This window comes from Podarcis liolepis (assembly GCF_965112155.1).
Source record: "Podarcis liolepis genome assembly, chromosome: 6".
NCBI lineage: Eukaryota > Metazoa > Chordata > Lepidosauria > Squamata > Lacertidae > Podarcis > Podarcis liolepis.
The window spans coordinates 84,263,383-84,284,600 of NC_139559.1; the positions used below are offsets into that span (position 1 = coordinate 84,263,383).

Sequence of the window (21,218 nt, forward strand, 5' to 3'; positions counted from 1 at the left end):
TAAATACAGAATCATAATCGAATAATGATGTTTCCACAAGGAAAGGTGGTTAGGCAGGGAGACTGGATGCCTGGCGGAAAGGCGCCACCATTCCACGAACTGGCGACCACCCCTATTCAGTAAGTGGCAGATTCCTACGCACGCGCAGAAGGAATTCCGGTCGCCGGCCGAACCGACCGCGAAACCCAAATGCATGGACACGGCGTAGTGGGAACGATAAAGATGCGGGGCTAGAACGAACCGGGGTCCCCTTTTCACGTGACTCTCCCTGCGCGTGCGCACCAGCGGTCTTCTACAATCTCGGTGGTTGGCTTCCCTCCCTTCCCCTTTCACCATAGAGACGAAGGAGACACTTGCCTGGGCGACGGACGTCGAAGCGGCCCTTGCCGCAGAGGTTGCCGGGAAGGGAGCGGCGCGTGCGCTGCTTTGCGGGCGTTCGAGGGCGGCGTGAGGAGAGAGAGAGAGAGAATTTTTTTAAATAATAACAATAACAATAATAATAGTAGGAACGGGTTGTCGCGTCAGGCGGACGGAGCGAGAGAGAACGCGAGCGAACGGGGCCCGCCCGGGGGAGGCAGTTGCGGCCGCTCCAGCGCCATGGCGGGAGGAGGCAGCGCCGGCGAGTGGTGCCTCATGGAGAGCGACCCGGGCGTCTTCACGGAGCTCATCAAGGGCTTCGGTGAGGCTTGGCGGCGGCCCACTTCGCGGGGAGGCGGGTGGGCGAGGCGGGGCCTTGCCAGCGGGGAGAGGAGGGGGGCTAGGATTTCCCCAGCTGCCTTTTATTCGCTGGAGGAAACGTAGTCTCTTGCCATGTGCAGAGAGCGCCTTAGTTGGGAAAGCCAGCTTCCTCTCTTGGTGTGTAGAAGTCCTCACTACGGTGCTTCCGAGGTGTGTGCAGAGCGCCTCTCCTATCCGGTGGAAAGCAGGATTTTCGTTTAGCTGGCACGAGGCAGGCGGGTTGGGTTGCAATGAGGTCGGTGCCGGATTTACGTCTAAGTTAAACAAGCTATAGCTGAGGGCCCCACTCTCTTGGGGGCTCCCCAAAAAAATTCATAGGGGGGGGACTTGTGTACGTTTCCAAAATAAAAGAAAAAAAAACAAATAAAACCTACATACAGCAACAGTGTTTTGTGTTGTGTAGGCTCTTATGATGTAAGCCTGCTAGCATAGCTGCCAACGTTTTTTAAAGGGAAATTCCCTTATTCCAAATAGGATTCTTCGCAAGAAAAGGGAAAAGTTGACAGCTATGCCTGCTCCCTAAAAACAGCGATAATTTGTTGTTGACAAAGGACAGCTGGACATATAAAGGGCCCCATTACCTTCAGTAGCTTAGGGCCTCATCAAACCTAAATCTGGCCCTGAATGAAGGGTGTGTAAGGCTCGCATGCTTTTGCCTTGTCATTCTGCCCGGCTATTTTATAGACTCATGGAAAGGAAGCATCATCTCCTGGTAGCCCCTACAATGCAGAAATCTCAACCATAGGCGCCAACTCCTAGGGGCTGAAGTCCCTTAAGCCCCCTCCCCTCCTTCTATAAAATATTTGAGGGGTCCAGGCCCCCCCCTTTAAAGATGATGGGCTTTGCCATACAAAGGTGTGCATGTGCCGCGTCTTGTGGTTGCTTATGCGGGGTGGGGCATACCTGGGGCTCCCCAGTGTTTTATTCAAGTTGGCACCCCTGATCTCAGCTAAAGCATCCATGACCGGTGGCCATCCAACCTCTCCTTTAAACCTCCAATAAAGGAGGGGTCCACAACTTCTCGAGGACGTCCGTTACAGCCATAAAGTTGTTCTCTCTTGTAACTTGAAGTCTTTGGTTCAGGTCGTACCCCTCCAGAGCAGGAGAGAACAAGCTCAGTTCCCAGACTAGATCGTGCCCTGGTTACGATAGCATGGCTGGTTGGAAATCCTAGCAAAGTCACACCCTGATGTACTTGCAGTTGACCCTATTCACATGTCTATATGCTAATGGATATCTTCCATGGTGTTGGACTTGGGCTGAGCCTGGGTTCAAGGGCTTGTGTAGAACTGCTTCATAGCATTATTCTGGTTTGGTGTGTGGCTATGGGCCATTTTTTTTGCACCACAGAAGGTTTCCCATCAAGCTTTGTTTTCAAAAGAGTTGTAGCCAGCCACTGCCCTGTATGTGTCCCTGTATTTGCAGACTCAGGTCAATTGTGTTGGTGGCTTGTGTGTGTGCATTTAACACAATTTAGACATAGGTCTAAGCCTCCTTTTGACCCAGGTACATATTTCTCTGCCCCAAACATGATATTGTGTATGATGTCAGTTGTAGGGCAAAGGAGTATGGCTTGGCCAAATGGAGACATTGTGGGCCTAGTTGACCCACAAGCTAGAGATTTCTCACTACTGATCTCAAGTGGGCATTTACAAACATGTTTCATAGGAATGTGCTTGATAGGGAGCTGGAGTTGGTTGTGTCTCCTTATTGAATTTACATTTTGTTGCATCTTTTGCAATTTGATGAGTGAAGTGGTCGTGGATGGACCACTTTAGACAAGTTACTGTCCATCTGTCTAATCTTAATCTGTCTTTATTATATGCTTTGATTTGAGGCTAAAGCATCTGTCTCAGATCCTTGAAAGAAAGGAGCTATTCAGATTAACAAATAATGATAATAAAATTTCTGGCAGATGACTTTGCTATCATCCTATCTGGTAGATGTAATGTAGCTTGCTATTATTCGTTTTTTTGCTCTAGGGAAGCTGAGTCATTAAACATGCTGACAGGTACACAAGGTCTCATCTCTGAGTTCTGCACACATTCATTAAAAATAATTTCTGCTTCAGAGCATTCCTAATGCATGTTGTTCACCTTTGCCAGTTCTTTCATTGCACATTTTCTTCCTGAATCATATATATTGGAATACCTTTCTAAGCCTAAATTAAACCATGGTTTAGGATTGTGAATTAATAAAAAACATTGCTTCAATAAGTAAGGCACAACTTTCACTTGTTTAATAATTAAGTGCCTGAAGTAAAAGAAATATCCCTTGTAACTACTACTACTAAACCTTTTTTGTCATCAAACTATTGGCTATTTTAGCACCATGGTTGGTAACTTACCCCACCAGGTAGGTGTTTACAATTTAAACAGATATTTGCAATATTAGCATCTGCCAAGAGTATTCTTTATCCAAATTCTCAGACGCCACATTTTTAGTATCCCACATATTTGTGGCACTGTGGACATTCCGAGACATCCATTTTTAGCAACTCATTTTTTATTATAAAGTTTGTAAATATGTAAATTTGGCATGATTTTCATGCCATCATGATTTACATATATCATGGACCAATTTATTATAAAATGCAATAGAAGGGGTAGAAGTTATTTCTGTATATTGAAACAAAATTAAGTTGTTTCGAAAGAGGTGTCAGGTTTTACTTTCTGTTTTTCCTGTAAAGCAAACTTTCTAAGCAGGAATAATTACAATAATTATCTCTGCTACTACAGGTTGTAGAGGTGCGCAAGTAGAGGAAATATGGAGTTTGGAGCCAGAGAACTTTGAGAAATTAAAGTAAGTTTTATTCCAAATAATTTACTTCTCTTTCCCCCATCCCCAATTCTTATTGCTAAAAAATCCGTCAGGTATAATAGTGCACATTTACAGAGTTGTGTGTTCCATACATACATTAAAGTGAATAGTGAGAGCAGCATCCTGCAATTTTTTTTGGAAAGGCATGCGTTTCTTTTCCTGCTGACCCTGGGCAGTTCCTGTCCTGAGCTTTTAAGTGTTGGTTGGGTTAAAAGTAATAATTTTCTATGTTCAAATTCAGTACTAAGCCACATCTGGTTTAGCAAAGCATACTGTTCACATAGCAGAAACACTTGCTTCTTGCAAGCAAGGAAAGCACAACAGGGATATGTAGAAGTGATGTAGGAGCCCAGGGTAGTGGTTGGTTTTTTACCCTTGGTTGTTAAACCATCAACCAGTTACGGCTTAAGCCTGGGTAGAGATTGTGGCTTGTTACAACAAAACAAACCTCTGCCTCAGGTTCAGACTTCATGCTAAGCTATCTCTGTCATGCTTTATTCACATGTTTGATTGAAGGGAAGAGTTACATGTCAACACTCGGACTGCATGCACCAGCACATACCTCAGGCACAGTAGGGCTTACTAAACAAGATTTTACACCTTATTGTTCAGGTGTAGCCATTAAAAAAACTATGTGTGTGTTCATTTAGGTTTATTGAATTTGTTTAGTGATGTTTAGTGGATTTTTAGTGTTTTAACTTTTGACATGTTGTGATAATGCTTTACTGGGTTTTCTTGCTTGTTTTCTTTTTGTGCCCCTTTTTATGTAGGCCAGTTCATGGATTAATTTTTCTGTTCAAGTGGCAACCAGGAGAAGAACCAGCTGGCTCTGTTGTTCAGGACTCCAGATTAGATACTATATTTTTTGCTAAACAGGTATAGTAAGTTAAAAGATTATCTGTGACACCTCCTAATTAGATGCAAGTGAAAATAATACAACTTTGAAACATTGTGACATAGTTTAAATAGTAAGGCAGTCTGGCAGAACAGGTTGTTCAGTGAATAATAAAAATTATCATGGGCAAAACAACTTTGTTTTATGTGCATTCAAATTTAATATTTCTGAAGATGCAACACTTGCCTTTTATGAGTCAAGAATAATTCATGGGCTGCAAACTTTGCAGATTTTCTCGGAAGTAAATCTCATATATCTCTGGCAGTTCTGAGTAAGCATGCAAAGGATTCTGCTTTAAGGGAATTTTCACAAACGTTGGGAAACTTAGTCTCCACTTTGAGGATATTTCTCACAAAGCAACTTACAGCATTTTAAAATGCAGCTCCACATTCATAAAACGTTTAAACAACAATCAACAGCACTGATAAGATCAGCATAAAACAACAGTAGCTCAACAATATTCCAGTTTACTATTACAACTGATTATCCCACATTAAATACGGGGGGCTGCCTGATCCCTGTCAGGATTGTGTTCCATAATTTCAGGGCCATTGCAGAGAAGGCTCTAATTTGTGTGTTCACCAGCCTCTTTGCCTTTGATGGTGGACACTGAAGCATGCCTTCTACCGTATCTTAAATTGCAGACAGGACAATATCATCATTATAAACATTTGCTACACAAAAGGGCAGTAAACAAACATACACGTATGCATGTATATATGATGAAAGATAAATGAATTCACATTTTTTAAAAAATCTTTCAACCAGAGTAAATCATGAGCATGGCTTTAGATCATATCCTACTTTCTCATTCCAAAATAAGATATAACTCGCCCATTTTCCACGAAACTTGTTTTGCTGTAAATTTCTTTCTGATGAGTTTAGTGAGTTCATATGTTGTGGTTAGGTCTCAAATCCTGAAAAACCACTCTGATGGGGAGGGGCAGTTCTTTTCCCCCAGAAAGTTGAGATTGACTTTTTGATGGCTGTTAACATATTATTACAGTAGGGACGACCTTGCACTGGGGTTGTATTCTGAGAGTAGTGCATAAAGCCAAAATTGCATATTGTCAAAACAACCCCCTGGAATCACTTCCACACAGGGAATCTTACTTTCCAGAGCTGGCAGGAGATCTTATGAAGGCCTCCAGAGCCCACAAAAGGGTTTCAGTAAAAGGGAGCTTGAAAGCTCTTGTTATGCAGGATTCTACTGGCATGGAAATAGCTTTTAAGTTCTCTGCCTTGCTTACAGGGATATTGGACGGCAATGTGGGATCTTGCCTCCAGAGCCCACACAAGATATTCCCAGAGCCCCATAAGCAAGGCGGAGAGCTTGAAAGCTGTTACCATGATGAGAAAATCCAATTTTCCCTGGGGGATATACATTTATTTTAAAAGTCCAAAGTAAAGTGGTGTATAAGAAAGTAGTGTTGTATCCTGGAATATTTTATGGTAGAATGAAATTCTGATAGGGACCTTCCACCAGCAACCCTATCATCTATCGTAGAAGAGGGGACCATCACCCTACCATTCTGTTGTTCTTGTCTGCATGTGTACAAGCATAGTATCATAGTGGTTCAGGAATGGGGAACCCATAGCCCTCCAGATGTTGTTTGACTGCAGCTCCTAACATTCCTTAACATTAACCAGGCTGTCTGTGACCGACCAGAGTCCAACAACATCTTGGTGGGGTGGGGTGTGGAGTTCACAGGATTCTTACCCTTGTACAAATAGTTGGTGGAATAGCAAAAAAAAAAAAAAAAAAAAAATCATTGTTGCTCCTTTCCAGTTTCATTGTGTGACTGGTAAAATTACATCATATAAAACTATAGCAAGCATAGTTTGAGGCAGATTTATTTAGAAATTTGGGGGTTGAGCAAGGAATGCCACTTGGCAGTAGAACTTCCCATTCCTTTTGCTCTGCAGCCCCTGCTGCAATTCTGCTCCAGTGGTGGGGACCCCTAGAAAATATTTTTTTGGAGAGGACTTTCACAGCCAAGTGGAAGTCCTTGCATGAAATCAGTTCTATGCAAATGTCTTTTGGGAGGGGAAGTGTAAGAAACAAGTATTTTTAAAAGTTCAGTTTCCAAAAACCTGGCATTGTGGTGAGAGTTCATCAAAGAAAATGTGTATTTGATATGTTCTATGGCGCTGTGGTCTAAACCGCTGAGCCTAGGGCTTGCCAATCGGAAGGTCAGTGGTTCGAATCCCCTCGATGGGGTGAGCTCCTGTTGCTCGGTCAGTCTCCTGCCAACCTAGCAGTTCAAAAGCACGTCAAAAATGCAAGTAGACAAATAGGTACCGCTCCGGCAGGAAGGTAAACAGCGTTTACAACATGACCCGGAAAAACTGTCTGTGGACAAATGCCGGATCCCTCGACCAGTAAAGCAAGATGAGTGCTGTAACCTCAGAGTCGTTCGCGACTGTACTTAACTGTTAGGGATCCTTTACCTTTTTATTTAGTAATACTTAAATAAATCTCAGCTTCTGGGCATACTTCATCTTCTGACTACTTTGCCCTCCAGTTCCCCTCCTTTTTTTATACCTAGTATGTTGAGTTTAGCCCTGATTTAGCAAATATCATTACTGTGAGAGAAAAGCCAGTTCATATATTTAATTTAGGAATGAAAAATGCAGACTCAAAAGTGACTTTCAGATTAGAGCTAACTTTATTGAATAGGGATTTTGCATTTGCTGGGTCTTGAAGATAAAATGGTAGGCATTATTCTTGGAAGGCTGTGCCTTCCAGTGAACTACTATGTCAATTCTTGTATTTTGAAGGATGTTGTGGGGAAATACTCTTAGGCTAGCAGTTCAGAGAACTGACACTTGATGGCACCAAAATAATGTTCTAAAAGGGATTTCTACAGGTGTAGGTACCCATGCAATACTTTTTGCATTCCTACTGCTTGATCTCATCCAAATTTTAAAACCAATCAATCAAGCTTTACAGACAATTTAAAAATAAATAAATAAATATCTTAATGTGATAACCAAGTAATTTCTGTAATAGCATCCAGATTGGTGATGAAACAAATGAAATAAAATTGATGGCCTGTTAATAGAGATTGTAGCTCTTGAGCCTTTCTTGGATAATCACACGATAAAGTTGTCTGCATGTTTGTCAATGTGGCCAGCTTCATATGCACACTTGTAAAATTTGGCCTCCTTGTTATGCCTAGATATGATACGGTCCTGTATTTTGGGGCCTCAGAACTCTGGATCACCCAATATGAGCTAGGATACCTAGGCACAATAAGGTGAGGTAAGGGTGCAATTTCTGCCTTAACTCTAAATTCCTAGCTTTGCTATTGTGTCAGAGTAGATTAATAGTGGTTTTTTCCGTGTACTGTCAATCACAAAACAATAGTACAATGGGTTAGGGTGGGGGCTAATCACATGAATCAAAATACCTTATTTCATTTTTTTAAACTTGGCTATTTTTAACTTTGTTTGAATAGCTTATTATTTTAATTTGCTAGTGTACATGAGAAATCTTTTTAAATAGAAAAACTCAGATGTTCTAAGTGTGACAAATATCTAACCAGAAAGATACTTTATGGAAAGCCAACCTCTTAGTGTGCGTCAGCTTCTCAACTATGAACCTTCTCAGATCTGACTTGCTGTCACTCAGCTTGTCCTCCTTCTTTCGTAATTATGAGTATGTCAGTCTCATCTCTATGTGTTGAAAATGTTCATATCATTTAGGCACCAGTATTTTAAGTTCTTTATTTTTCTTTGTAGGTTTTTTTTTTAAAAAAAAAAGGACTACAGGTATTTTCTCATGGTTGTTCCACTGATGACCATTCAGATGGTACCTTGGTTACTTGGTCCATTTTAAACTTCACTGCTGCTGCTGCTTTTGATTATACTACTTTCTCCTTACGGCTTCAATCATAGACCCATTTGCCTGGGAGTAAAGTCCAAGTTAACTCAATAATGCTTATTTCTGAGTTGACATACACATGATTCTGCTATAAGTTACTTTTTGTGTAAAAAGTGGGAAAGACCTCCTTTATTCCTTCACTGCTGTTAATCTCCAAAAAGCATTAGTCATTATTAAACAAAATGTAAGAGGAAAGTTTAACCTAGGCGTGCCTATCTAGATACTCGCTGCCTTTTTGTATATTTGTGGGGTATGTTTAAAGTAGCTCTGTGCATTCTGGCCCATTCTAGTAAAAAGGAAATTTCTTTCATTTATAAAAATGGAGTACCTCGTTTAAAAAAAAAACTCCCACCCAATTTAACTAACTCCTATTGTCCTTGAGCCTGTAACTCACATATTTCAGTGTCAGGGCAATAAAACAGGTTTAATTTGTTTCTCTAAACAAAGCTGCAAAATAAGTCATTGGGTGTCAAAGGCATTTTACCTTCCTGCAGTGGATATGGGGTTGGGAGCATACTGATGTAGAAGAAGGGGCTCTTACTTTAAACTTGAAATATAGTCCAGTCTTGCCCACCTTCCACATTGTTCCAGAGAGTTCACTTACTTTCCAGAGAAGCTTTTCAGGAAACTGCAGGAGGAATTGATGAAAATCACTTCCCACTCTTCCTCCAACAGATTGTTCCATAAGCTGAGTTTCACCCCAAGTAGGCTGGATCCAACCCAATGGCCATAGTGGGTAAACTTGAGGCTGCTATAACTCATTTTATAATTTGTCTTGTATTCAATTATTTCTGAATTTTCACTTCGTTTCTTTTTTAACAGGTAATAAATAACGCCTGTGCAACTCAGGCTATAGTAAGTGTGCTATTAAACTGCACCCATCAAGACGTCCATTTAGGAGAAACGCTGTCAGAATTTAAAGAATTTTCACAAAGCTTTGATGCAGCGGTACGTCCAATTATTCTATTCTCTCTCTCTCTTTTCTTTTTTTAAAAAAAGCATCTTAAGCCTGACTTGTTAGTTGAACAAATGTCTCATTTTAATTTTAGATGAAGGGCCTGGCATTAAGTAACTCTGAAGTGATTCGACAAGTCCACAACAGTTTTGCCAGGTAACAAGAAATTTGAAGCCTTTCGGATACAGTTTCCAGAGAGGATTTTGGTTTAACATCCATGCTTGTCTCTAATTTAACCTATAGACAACAAATGTTTGAGTTTGATGCAAAGTCGACGGCAAAAGAAGAAGATGCTTTTCACTTTGTCAGCTATGTTCCTGTGCATGGAAGATTATATGAACTGGATGGTCTAAGAGAAGGCCCAATAGATTTAGGTAACGTTCACATTTCACCTGTATAATTTCCTACCTGAATGTCATTCAAGGTATACTGGGTGTATACAAAATACATAGGGTAGCAAGGGTAGAAGACAGGACCAGCTGGTGGGCTTCAGCCTGAATTACCTGTCAAACTGGGTGTTGGGGGGGGGGGAGCTAAGATAGCTAAGTAGACTCCTTTAATGTCATTCAGGGTGTAAATGAGGTGGGGTGGTATCCTGTAAAACTTTTAGTTAGAGAGCCAAAGGTAAAGGGACCCCTGACCATTAGGTCTAGTCCTGGCCGACTCTGGGGTTGCGGCACCATCTCGCTTTATTGGCAGAGGGAGCTGGCGTACAGCTTCCGGGTCATGTGGCCAGCATTTAACCCACAGCGCCACCCGCGTCCCATTAGAGAGCCTTACCTTCCTTTAAATGCATCACTACCAAATTTACATCACACCAATGTATTTCCAATGTTAGAACCACATTGCTGATCTCAGTAGTATTTATAATTTAAATGCAGTTATCTTACTCTATTAATTCCTTAATCTACAGAGCCTAGAGCTTGCCAAACAGAAGGTTGGTGGTTCGAATCCCTGCAACGGGGTGAGCTCCCGTTGCTCGGTCCCAGCTCCTGCCAACCTAGCAGTTCAAAAGCACGTCAAAGTGCAAGTAGATAAATAGTTACTGTTCTGGTGGGAAGGTAAATGGCATTTCCGTACACTGCTCTGGTTTCACCAGAAGCAGCTTAGTCATGCTGGCCACATGACCCGGAAGCTGTACACCGGCTCCCTTGGCCAGTAAAGCGAGATGAGCTCCATAGCCCCAGAGTCGTCTGCGACTGGACCTAATGGTCAGGGGTCCCTTTACCTTTAAAAGCGTGATTTTATTGTTTTAGAAGTGATATATGTGATTATGCAGCATCCTGGAATCTAAATAATAGTTCAAAATCAGTATACTTTCCCTAAGATTTATAGGAGCTGCCTGTGATCAAGAAATGTGTTCTCCTCAATGCACCAAAACAACCTCAGCAGACATTTTATTTATTTATTTATTTATTGGATTTATATACCACCCTATACCCAGAGGTCTCAGGGCGGTTCACAGAATAAAATCAAAATATAAAACCACAAAATACATAATCAAAATAAAAAACAACAACCCAATAGCCAACTCTTGAGCTGCAACAAGTCTAGCTACTCTTTTTGTAACAAATGTATCTTGGCTAGATAGTAAAAAAATAAGTTTGACTTCATCAGCAGGTATTGTGTATCTGAAGCTTACAGTCCTATAAACTTGTTACTAGCAGGAAAATTAACTTGTACTTCTTGTATATTTCCCATTTAGGAGTATGCAATCAAGATGACTGGATCAGTGCTGTAAGGCCCGTCATAGAAAAACGAATACAAAAGTAAACATTTAATTAACTGTTTTCATGGTGAAATTGGAATTAACTGTTTTTAGACATGAACTTTTAGATTGCTGGCTGGAGCAATTCCAGCTTGGCCTTTCTCTCCCCCCCCCACCCATTTGTAGCTTCCAAAAGATCTGGAATTTTTTGAGGGGGAATTGTTTCATCTTCATGGTTCTACTGAGAAGCGTCATCTTTTATTTTAGCAGTTACAGCAGTGGCCATCCAGGACTCATGGGGGTGCCAGAAACAGGGACCAGGACAGCAGCATTAGTAGAATTTCTGAGATTGTCCCGTGCTGACACTCCGCCTAGGAATGACTGTTGAGAATTTCTGTGCCCCATACAATACTGTTCTCTCCCCCACTCAGATTAAACTTGATTAGGTTGTCCTGTAGAGAAATCAAAATACCAGGCTGTAAATTTGGCAAAATTTGCTTACAAACATGGTTAAACTGTGTTCGCAAGGTAACTGGAATCATCTTGCAATATTCTTAACTTGACACATACGTTAAAATCAGCGCATAACTTTTTTCACGGGAAAGGGGGTAAATACGTTCCGGCGGCCTCCCAGGTTTTTGCTGCAAAAATACTCCCACAACTCACTTATGGATCCCAGGTTTGCAGTTTTAAAAATTTTGCGCCTATGGAGGCATTTCAAACAAAATCCTATCGGTGTTTATTGGGGATCCCCCCCTGTGTATCTAATATAGCTGTCCGCTTAGAAGTTGGACAACCACCTGTTAACGTGCGGTTGTGGATTCTAAAGATACACTACTGGTTAAAACTTATTTTTTCCCCGGCTGGTTTGGCTCCTTTAACACTCTTAGACACCTTTCATTCTACCTGGAAAGCTTCCCTGTTTGAAAAGATAAGAAGCTTGGGATTCTCCCCGCAGATCTTGATAGCGGCAGGATATGAGAGAGCCAGAAGTCAAGTGCTCCAACGCATTAGGGACATAGAGCTGCAATGTCATATGGGCAAAATGGATAAACATGCCACAATTAGAGACTTTGGAAGAGGGTTCTCACCCGCAAATTATCTGGCTGATTTACAAATACCTAAGTACAGACACTCCTTTACCCTGGCCAGATTTAACGTTCTGCCCTCTGCCCTGCTGCTAGGCAGATATGAGGGCAAACCATATGAGTCACGTGTTTGCCCATGTGGCTCATTGGAAGTGGAAACAAGTCTGCATGTATTGCTGCACTGTAGTTACTACGAGGATCTACGCCTGACCTTTATTGCCCCAGTTCTACAAAAGCTTAAAAATGTACCAGAACCCCAACGTATGAGAGCCTTGGTAGAAGATAAGGTTCCTGAAATTACGATCAATGTTGCTAAATTCTGTGTAGCCGCTATTAGGCGCAGGAAACAAGAGCTTTCCAATGTCAATATGCAGGCGAAGGCAAATACTTAATTTTATTTATGCTGTCTAATTTCAAATTGCTGTTATGGCCTAATCTGTATTGAAATTGTCCTTTGTTTTTTCCGGTGTTATGCTTCGCTGACTAGCTGTACGAGTTAACCTGGTCTGTGACCGTTTAATAAAATTTGAATTCAATCAGCGCATAACGAGAGAACAGAGTGTTATCACTCTCCACTTCTGTTTCTGGTCGCTGCATTTGCCATTGTTAATTGGTGGGCAATGTTTAGTTGGCTTTGTTCTTAATGCAGAAGTGTCCGAAGCTTATCAATAGCTATGAGACTCCTGATGCAGTGATGGCAGTATGTGACAACTCTGTTTTTATTTTGTAGGTACAGTGAAGGCGAAATAAGGTTTAACTTGATGGCAATTGTATCTGACAGAAAAATGATATATGAACAGAAAATTGCAGAGTTGCAGAGACAACTTGCTGAGGTATTCTGCTAATCGAATAGGTTTTTTCGATAACTTGGTTGCATCGTAAGCCTTAGTTAGTAAATTGCCCTGGTGTTGCAGCATTCCTGAAGCTAAGCAGCAAATAAACCACAGCAGGAATCAACTCAGAGTTTCATGTAAGAGTGGGATACAAGTGTAATTTTTTATTTCAAAAAGAAAAAGTTGGGCAATATGAATTGGTTCTCTTTCACTACCACTTTCTTTTCCTTTCTGAACAACTATATAGCACCTAGACTTCTGTACATAGCCTGAAAACCCCAGCTCTCTTCTCTAACTTTTTTAAAGCCAGTATGGTTGTTGTAGAGGTAGGCACAAAAGCAATTGTAGGAAATGCTGACACATGGAGGTGGGGGCGACAGAAACAAAGCAAGCTTAAATTATTCCGCATTTCTTCCACCTTTTTATTATTTCTGATCTCCTTTATCAAGAGGCAGGCAAATGGTACTAGCAAATAAAAGTACTTTAGCAAGCACTTTTAATTACTACAGGACAGACTAGAACATTGCATGATAATTTGCACTGGAGATGCATGCAAATGAGACTAGTGAGGTAAGCTTTTGTTCTTTGTCCACTGTATGATATTATATCTCTATGAATCTCGACTGGATGACATTGTGCTAGAAACACTAACATGCAAGTTAACAAATTGTTTTTCTCAATAGGAAGAGCCCATGGATACAGACCAGAGCAGTAATATACTAAGTTCTATTCAGTCAGAAGTTGCAAAATATCAGATGTTAATTGACGAAGAAAACCAAAAATTGAAAAGATACAAGGTATGTGCTGTGCATGCTCAGAATGGTTTTTAAAAAGGGGATGCTAACCATGTGGTTTCTGAGCTGAAAGAAATGGAGAAACATTATACTCCATGGCTGTGTTGGTCCCACAGAATGTGACACAAGCCGGTGAAGAAATGTCAACACGCTATGCCTTTTCAAATAATTGATTCTTCATCTGGTGCTCAGAGCAAAAAACTAATGAGCTTTTGTGTGAAGGATTGAGGGCTGGCTAGCTGCCTCTGGAAACAGAAGAGTAGAAAACAGCTTATTCTAAATAAATGTGTGTTGCCCCAAGGAGTGGTTTCAGACTTGCTTCTTATGGGAATCCCTTTGCACACTGACTTTTCCATTAAGGAAGCCCTGATAGTTCCTGAGGTGACAAGAATCATAATCAGTTTACTTGGGCTGCTGGCCCCAGTCCTGTTCTCATATATCTAAAAGTATACTGTGGCTTCATTACGGGGGCAGATGGGCAGTGATGGGCACGCTTTCAGGGATGTTTTCCCATCATCACTTTCTTTCACCTTGAGGAGCTTGCGGTCAACTTCTGAGGACCTGCAGGGTTCCTCAGTTTTGAAAATCACTGAGGGGTAGACGGGAAGAGAGACGGTTTGTGATCTCAGATGTCAAACATTTCAGAAGTAATCAGTAGTTTCTGGTGCCCACTGTGAGGGCAGAAGGCAGGAAGACCCATAGTAGATGGAACCAGAGATGATGACAGCCAGAGAGAGCTATTGACGAGTAGAGCCTATCAAATGACTGGCTGTAAGAAGGCAAGCAGGAGGAGAAGAAGAAAAACAACACATCTTGGAGAACTGAATTAACAATCCACATTTTGTAAAGGAGAGGCATTTCATTTATGCTTTCACGTTTCAAAGCAGTTATGCAGTCCTCTTACACAAAGCCCAGGCATTTTTAAGCAAAGGTTGGATGGTCATCTGTCATGGATGCTTTAGTTGAGATTCCTGCATTGGACTAAATGATTCTTGAGGGTCCCTTCCGATTCAGTGCAAAAAAAATGATGTGAACCGTAAAGTATGAGCGTTCTTTTTGAAAGCAAGAAGTTCTGAGGGAACGTGATACCAAAGCCTTGGGATACTGTTCAGTGCCGCAGTGTCTGGCCTGAACTGACCCTTCCCAAATTTACCTCCAGTTACTGAATGGCAAGTTTGGTCTGCGTCGCCAGTGTCCTTCCTGCCTTCGAAGGGACCTATGGGGTCTGATGATACTGGAGATGGAAAGAGGCCTTTCACTCTTAAGTTCTTTATAATTTCATGGCTGGTTTTTATCCCCGCCACCCCCATGCCTTGTTGAAATTTCTTTTCTACCTTGATTCTAGGGGGCTGTGCAACCTGATCCCTCCAGCAAGGTCAGATGGCTTGTAATCCTAATTCTAGTTCCTGTTTAAAACTCCTCCTTTGTTTCAGATCACTTCGTAATTTTTAACATTTGATCTTTCTAATAAAAGACACCCCTCCCCCCGCAACCTGCTCTGTGGTCTCTGTTCTGTGGCTTGTTACATAAACTGGCACAGACATTAGTGCAGCCATTTGGCTCCCACAGATAACTGGACACCTTAAGAGGTACTCATGTTGGAAGATGTGTAGCTCTTGTTCCATTAATTGGAACATAATTTCCCGTCTGTTCATGGAATGGAAGGGGCAAGCTTCGTAATCCGACATTAACACTGCTCGTGCAGAGGACTACTTGCAGGAACAATTATTTGCAGGTTAAACTGGTTACAGCGGGATCTGTACCTGCTGCAACTCTGATCTAACTTTTTGTATGTTGCTTCCGTTACAGTTTGCTTCTTAGTGTGATTGTAATGTTACACAGCATAGTGTGTGGATTTCTGAGATCAGGGTGGCCACGGGAGTACTTCAACACGGAACCTGCAAGCCTCACACTTCCTTGGCATGCACAGAGGCCATAATTTGACACACACAAACACACAGCTCTTGTGCTGCCTTCCCAAACCCTGATAAGCAAGGCAGTGAGCTTTAAGAAGGAGCAGAAGGCTCTGGCAAGGTCCTAGAGCCCAGTGCCTCGCTTACCCAGTTACGGGAAGGCAGCACAAGGGCTGGGGCAGGGAGGTGTCAGATGTTGCTGAGGGCTGCCAAAAAGACCTTGAGGGCTGCATATCTTCTGCTCTGTTCAGATACATTTATACCATAGTGATGCATCAAAGGCTTTTCTTACTCTGCACAGACTTCTTTCACTGCCCAAAGCACTACAAGTTGCAGGCTTTTATACAGACTAATGATAATTGACTTAATTTGCCAGCTAGATTACCTTAAGAGCCTTGTCGGAATGGCTGAAGTAAATCCCATTATGATGTTTGAAACATGTGGCAGAAAACTCTTAATTTACCCTTGGGCTTCTTAACTTGTTGAATGCAGCACCATCACCCTATCAAACATACCTGCACAGCCATTTATTATTTAAAAGGACAAAAACGGTGAATATTCATCGTAATATTCTTTCACTGATGATATTGTCTATCCCTGGTTCAGATCTGTTCTGACATCAGACGCTGTGGTTTTCTGCAGGCTAACTAACATCCCACGAGGGCACATCAGGCCAATGTGGTTGTCTATACAGTGGTACCTCGGGTTACATATGCTTCAGGTTACATACACTTCAGGTTACAGACTCCGCTAACCCAGAAATATTACCTCGGGTTAAGAACTTTGATTCAGGATGAGAACAGAAATCGTGCAGCAGCGGCGCAACAGGAGGCCCCATTAGCTAAAGTGGTGCTTCATGTTAAGAACAATTTCAGGTTAAGAACGGAATTCCGGAACGAATTAAGTACTTAACCCGAGGTACCACTGTATATAACAACTGAAGCTGCAGTCCATTACATGGGCATAGCATGGGCATAAGCTCCACTGAACTCAATAGGACTTATTTCTCAGTAGACATACACAAGATTGCAGTAGGGCTTTCTGTTCGGCTGTTCTAAACTTTGGTCTGACATAAGTCCTATTCAAAATTTAATGAGCCTAAGTTGGCCATGCATATTAACATTGGTGAATCTACTCCGAGGAGGGCTAACATTGAACACACACACACTGATATTTTGTTTTTCTTATACTGAGACCATAATCTGAACCTAATACTTTTTCCCCAAATTAGCTGTTGGCTACTTGCAAAAAGGTTGTTACAATTAAAATAATTATAAAAATCTGTAAATCTTCATTTTGTTTTGGTTGAAACTCAAGATTTTCATAAAAGCAGAGTTTTTTAATGCATGCTTCCTATCTTCTGTTAGGATAACGTTTTAGCAATTGTATTGTTCCGATTTTTATTGTGGCTCTTTTGTACTAAGAGAATAATGCTGTGAGCTGTAGGCCATAACAGCAAATACTTAATGATTTGGCATGCACATTGAGCTTCCCATTTTTTTCCATGAAGTTAGACTATCTAAAGTTAGCTCCTGTCTGCTTTTTGCAGACAACTAATGACTGCATAATTTCAATAGTGACTTCCTTCTGAAGAAAGGAAAACTACAGAATTTGGAGAACTGGTGAACTATAGAAACCTTTATCTTGCCTCTTGAAACACTTACATTCCAAATCTTGTTCATGCAAGTTTTATTTGGGCTGGAAGCCTCAAAAAGCTTCTACTCTCCAGCAACTGGCAAATTTTACTCTTGCACAACCCAAGGGGATTAAGAGGGCAGAGTGGTAGAGAAACTGATTTTGCTTTTGAAACATTTCTAACTTGCTTTTTATCTCAGGATGAAGTTACATTTCAGAGCATAACAATAATAATTAAGCAGCTTTTTTTTTTTAATGCCATCAAGATTTTTAAGACTACAGGTAGGCTGCGTAAATCAACCCTCAACTGAACAACTAATGACCCCCCAAATGCTTGAGAAAACAATCACATTTAAGCTGGCACAAAAAATAAAAAGCAGTCTGCACCAATCATCCCATAATCAGCACCAGCAGTATGTTGCATCCCCCAGGCAAAATTTTTTCTCTCTCTCCCCTCTCCAAAATATAATAAAAATCTTGCACAAGGGAGATAGTGATTTTTCTCAAATGCTTATTGACAAAGTTTATTGTATGTATTTGCTAATGCACTGAGGTGGAAACCTGGCTTTGCGGTGTGTGCACGTGATGGGATTTAATGCTAATTTCTTTAATGTCTCACCTATGCTTGTAGATTGAAAACATTAGAAGAAAACATAACTACCTGCCATTCATTATGGAACTGTTAAAGACTTTAGCAGAACACCAGCAGCTAATCCCACTTGTAGAAAAGGTAAGTGTTGTGCTCTCAGCCTCAAATAACTTATTAGGCAGGCTGTTTGTGTGTATGTGTGGTGCAGCACACACCTGAACATTAGAGAAAAATGTCAGAGTAATCAATAGAAGCAGAATCGTGAAACCTGTAAACTTTTTTTGCTTAGAGAAGAGAGTATCTGAAGCACATGCACCTAGATGGCACTCTTTCTCACTCTTGCATTTCTCACTAAACCCCTAGCAAACTGTAAGCTTCGGCTTCTGTAGCATCTATTCTGATTATATTGACTTCAGGGCATTTTGCTATTTCCTCAGTGCTCTGGTTCCAGTTGTAGCATAGATTTGCCAGTGTGGCCTAATTCCAAGCATGTTTAATCAATAAAGTAACACTCAGCCTGTCCCCTGCAGGGCTATTAAACTGTTTGGTGATTCAGCTGACCCGATTTAGATTATTGTTCTGAAATTGCCTTGCACATGTTCTTCCCATGTGCTCTAGATGTACAATGAGTACAATGATAGATACTGAGTTTTAGTCCTATGTACATCTACTTGAGAGTAAATGTTGTAAGCTCTTCTGGACTGATTTGTGATTGTATATCAGTTTCCAAAGTTCTGTCTGTATCAAACTACCGTATTTTTTGCTCTATAAGACTCACTTTTTCCCTCCTAAAAAGTAAGGGGAAATGTGTGTGCGTCTTATGGTGCGAATGCAGGTTGCACAGCTATCCCAGAAGCCAGAACAGCAAGAGGGATCGCTGCTTTTGCTGCGCAGTGATCCCTCTTGTTGTTCTGGCATCTGAGATTCAGAATATTTTTTTTCTTGTTTTCCTCCTCCAAAAACTAGGTGCGTCTTATGGTCTGGTGCGTCTTATAGAGCGAAAAATACGGTGCATCTGTTGTAGAATGCAATTGCTTGTATATTCAGTGATCGAAGAGATAATGCAGAGTTTTGTATATTTTGAGTTACAGAAGGGAAAAAAATACCTGGGCTGTTATAACAGTGCTGCATGCTTTCTCTGTCTGACTTTACCTTCTAGGCAAAAGAAAAACAGAATGCCAAGAAAGCTCAAGAGGCCAAATGAAGACTGGTGTCCTTTTCTTTCTTTCGTTTTGTGGGTGGTCAGGGTTTTTGTTTGTTTTGTTTTGAGAGGGGAATGTGCTTCTGAATTTCTTCGTCTTCATGAAAGTAACCCTGCAAGACTTCTTGTAAAGTTTGAAATTGTCCGACGCACGTTTACTGACCGTAACAGTTTGTCCTGTCCCATTTGCACGGAGTCTATAAATCTTCCCCTTTTTCCTTGCATCATGTGCATGTACTACCGCTCGGTAATGTTTTTAGAGTCTCCGTCAAATTCCAGTATTTAACAGTTATATCTGACTTGATTCTTCATAACTTAATCAGGAAATACTGCTGCAATTTGTACAGACCCAAATTTGTGAAAGTAATGTAGATCTTTTTACCATAATGAATATATTTAAATATCTTGTCTCACAGTGAAGCATTGGATATATAGTTATGTGAAGAAAGCTTGACTTGGTTTTTTTTTTAAAAAAAAAATAAGTTGGCATCTCTTTGTTTATCACCACTAACTGTCCTCGTCTCTGAATCTTTCAGTGGCTCGCCCTGTGTTCTTGTTTATATGGAGTTGTGTCTAAATTTTTTACAGAGTTGAAAGTACAGATTGAACGGTAGAATCATTTACAATGACCAATGGATAAGCTTGAGAGTTTATTGCTTTAGTAGAAAAAAATAATAATAAATTCCCATTTTTATTTTGGCACATGTTTGTACCTTGTAGTATTGCTGTCCATGGGTAATATGATTTTTGCAAGGAAAGCAGTCTTGCCTTCTCTTGAGCCATTTATGTGACACCAAAGTTGCAAAAGATATTTGCAGAGATGTTTTCTCATAGGATGAGGTTGTATCTAGTACGGTTTCAGGGAGAATTTTTAAACTTGCCCTGCTCTGGTGTACATCACTACATGTATAGATTTTGTCCTGATATTCCCAATTAAACAAATGCTCTATTTTCATCCTTCAAGATTTTAGAAGAAAAAAAGTATGTTTATGTTTAGCGAAGTATTTAATGGGTGAAAAATTCATGCTTTGTCACGAGCACACATTGACATTTCAGCTGAATCAACCACTCCAAAAGACAAAAAAAAAATGAACAATAGGTATCCAAAATATTTCTGTGTTTCCTTTCTGTCTCATAATTTAGGAAGTTCAATGTAACTGTCACCAACATTTTGGAAACAGTCCTATGGTGTGGCAGGGAGCAGAAGCAGCTGGTTTCCCATTTTTATCCTGTGTTGTATAAAAAGTGACTAGCAGGACAAATGCCAGTTGAGACACAGAGACAGCACCTTCCTCTGGTGTTAGAACTCTACTGGGCGGAAAGGTAGGTGGTAGGGAGGTTCGTAAGCTGGGTGCTTACACCACAAATACCCTTTGCCCTATTCTTACACACACACACACACACACACACACACCAGGCTAAATCCTTGCAAGAGGTGGGATAGAGAACATAGTCTCCCTAAAAGACCTGATTTAGCGGGTTTATCTGTGAGAAGGTGATCCTTTTAATTATCCTGGACATAAGCCATTCAAGCATTAAAGGCGACGATCAGCAGTTTGAACTGCAAATGAAGGCTATGTTGGGGTTTGCATGATAAAAAATAAAAGCACCAGCCATAGCTTTGGCTTCTCTGCTTCGCACCAGGCATAACCTCTGAACAAGGCAGTCCCACAGAGATCATGTTACAGCAATCCAGCCTTCATGTATTAATTAATTCCTGTGACCAGAGCTAATCTACCTTTGCCAGGAATGGAGGCAATTACTGTGCACATCTAAGCTGCATAAAAGCACTTTTGACCACCTCAGCTCTCTGATGTACTCTTTGAGTACTTCCCCCACTCTTTGAGAGATGTGCCACCCTGCTCCAAATGGGTTGAGCCCCAGTCCTGCTGATTAGCAGTACTTCGCCTGGATTAAGCCTGGATTTTGTTAGCCTGCCTCCACATCCAGCTCAATATTGTCTCTGTTGACTGACAGCAGCTCTCCCGCATTTCAGACAGGGACCTGGAACTTCTTGCATGTGAAACAGATGCTGCTCCATTCAGCTATGGCTCTTCCTGATTTATGATGGAAAAAAGAGATAGCGACACTATATACAGGCTGGTGACACTGATCCCTGTCCCCTTTGCACCCATTTCATATTGATGATAAAAAAAGCCTCTA

General features: G+C 41.2%; 1 protein-coding gene and 1 long non-coding RNA gene across 6 annotated transcripts in view; one reads left to right on the forward strand and one right to left on the reverse strand.

The window, feature by feature from the left end:
- Positions 1-21,218, reverse strand: part of LOC310708495 — a 227,006-nt gene that overhangs the window by 18,139 nt on the left and 187,649 nt on the right. The window lies entirely within an intron of this gene.
- UCHL5 (ubiquitin C-terminal hydrolase L5) lies at positions 152-20,018 on the forward strand. Of its 4 annotated transcripts, none has more exons than XM_083506856.1 (12): positions 343-679; positions 3,477-3,540; positions 4,329-4,434; positions 9,162-9,287; positions 9,389-9,450; positions 9,538-9,668; positions 11,000-11,063; positions 12,821-12,923; positions 13,607-13,720; positions 15,063-15,092; positions 17,897-17,995; positions 19,014-20,018. In XM_083506856.1, the coding sequence occupies exons 1-12, from the start codon at positions 598-600 to the stop codon at positions 19,056-19,058; spliced, it is 1,026 nt and encodes a 341-aa protein (XP_083362982.1). In that variant the 5' UTR covers positions 343-597; the 3' UTR covers positions 19,059-20,018. The 4 variants fall into 4 exon arrangements, with proteins under 4 accessions (XP_083362984.1, XP_083362981.1, XP_083362982.1 ...); XM_083506857.1 differs by lacking the exon at positions 15,063-15,092 and adding an exon at positions 7,636-7,713 and having other exon boundaries at positions 346-679; XM_083506858.1 differs by lacking the exon at positions 15,063-15,092 and having other exon boundaries at positions 152-447.

Excerpts from the sequence above, each read along its gene's own strand:
- UCHL5 (XM_083506856.1), top strand. The coding sequence starts at position 598 with ATGGCGGGAGGAGGCAGCGCCGGCGAGTGGTGCCTCATGGAGAGCGAC. Across the intron at positions 4,435-9,161 it reads CTATATTTTTTGCTAAACAG|GTAATAAATAACGCCTGTGC; the intron begins GTATAGTAAGTT and ends CTTTTTTAACAG. Across the intron at positions 9,669-10,999 it reads AGAAGGCCCAATAGATTTAG|GAGTATGCAATCAAGATGAC; the intron begins GTAACGTTCACA and ends TTTCCCATTTAG.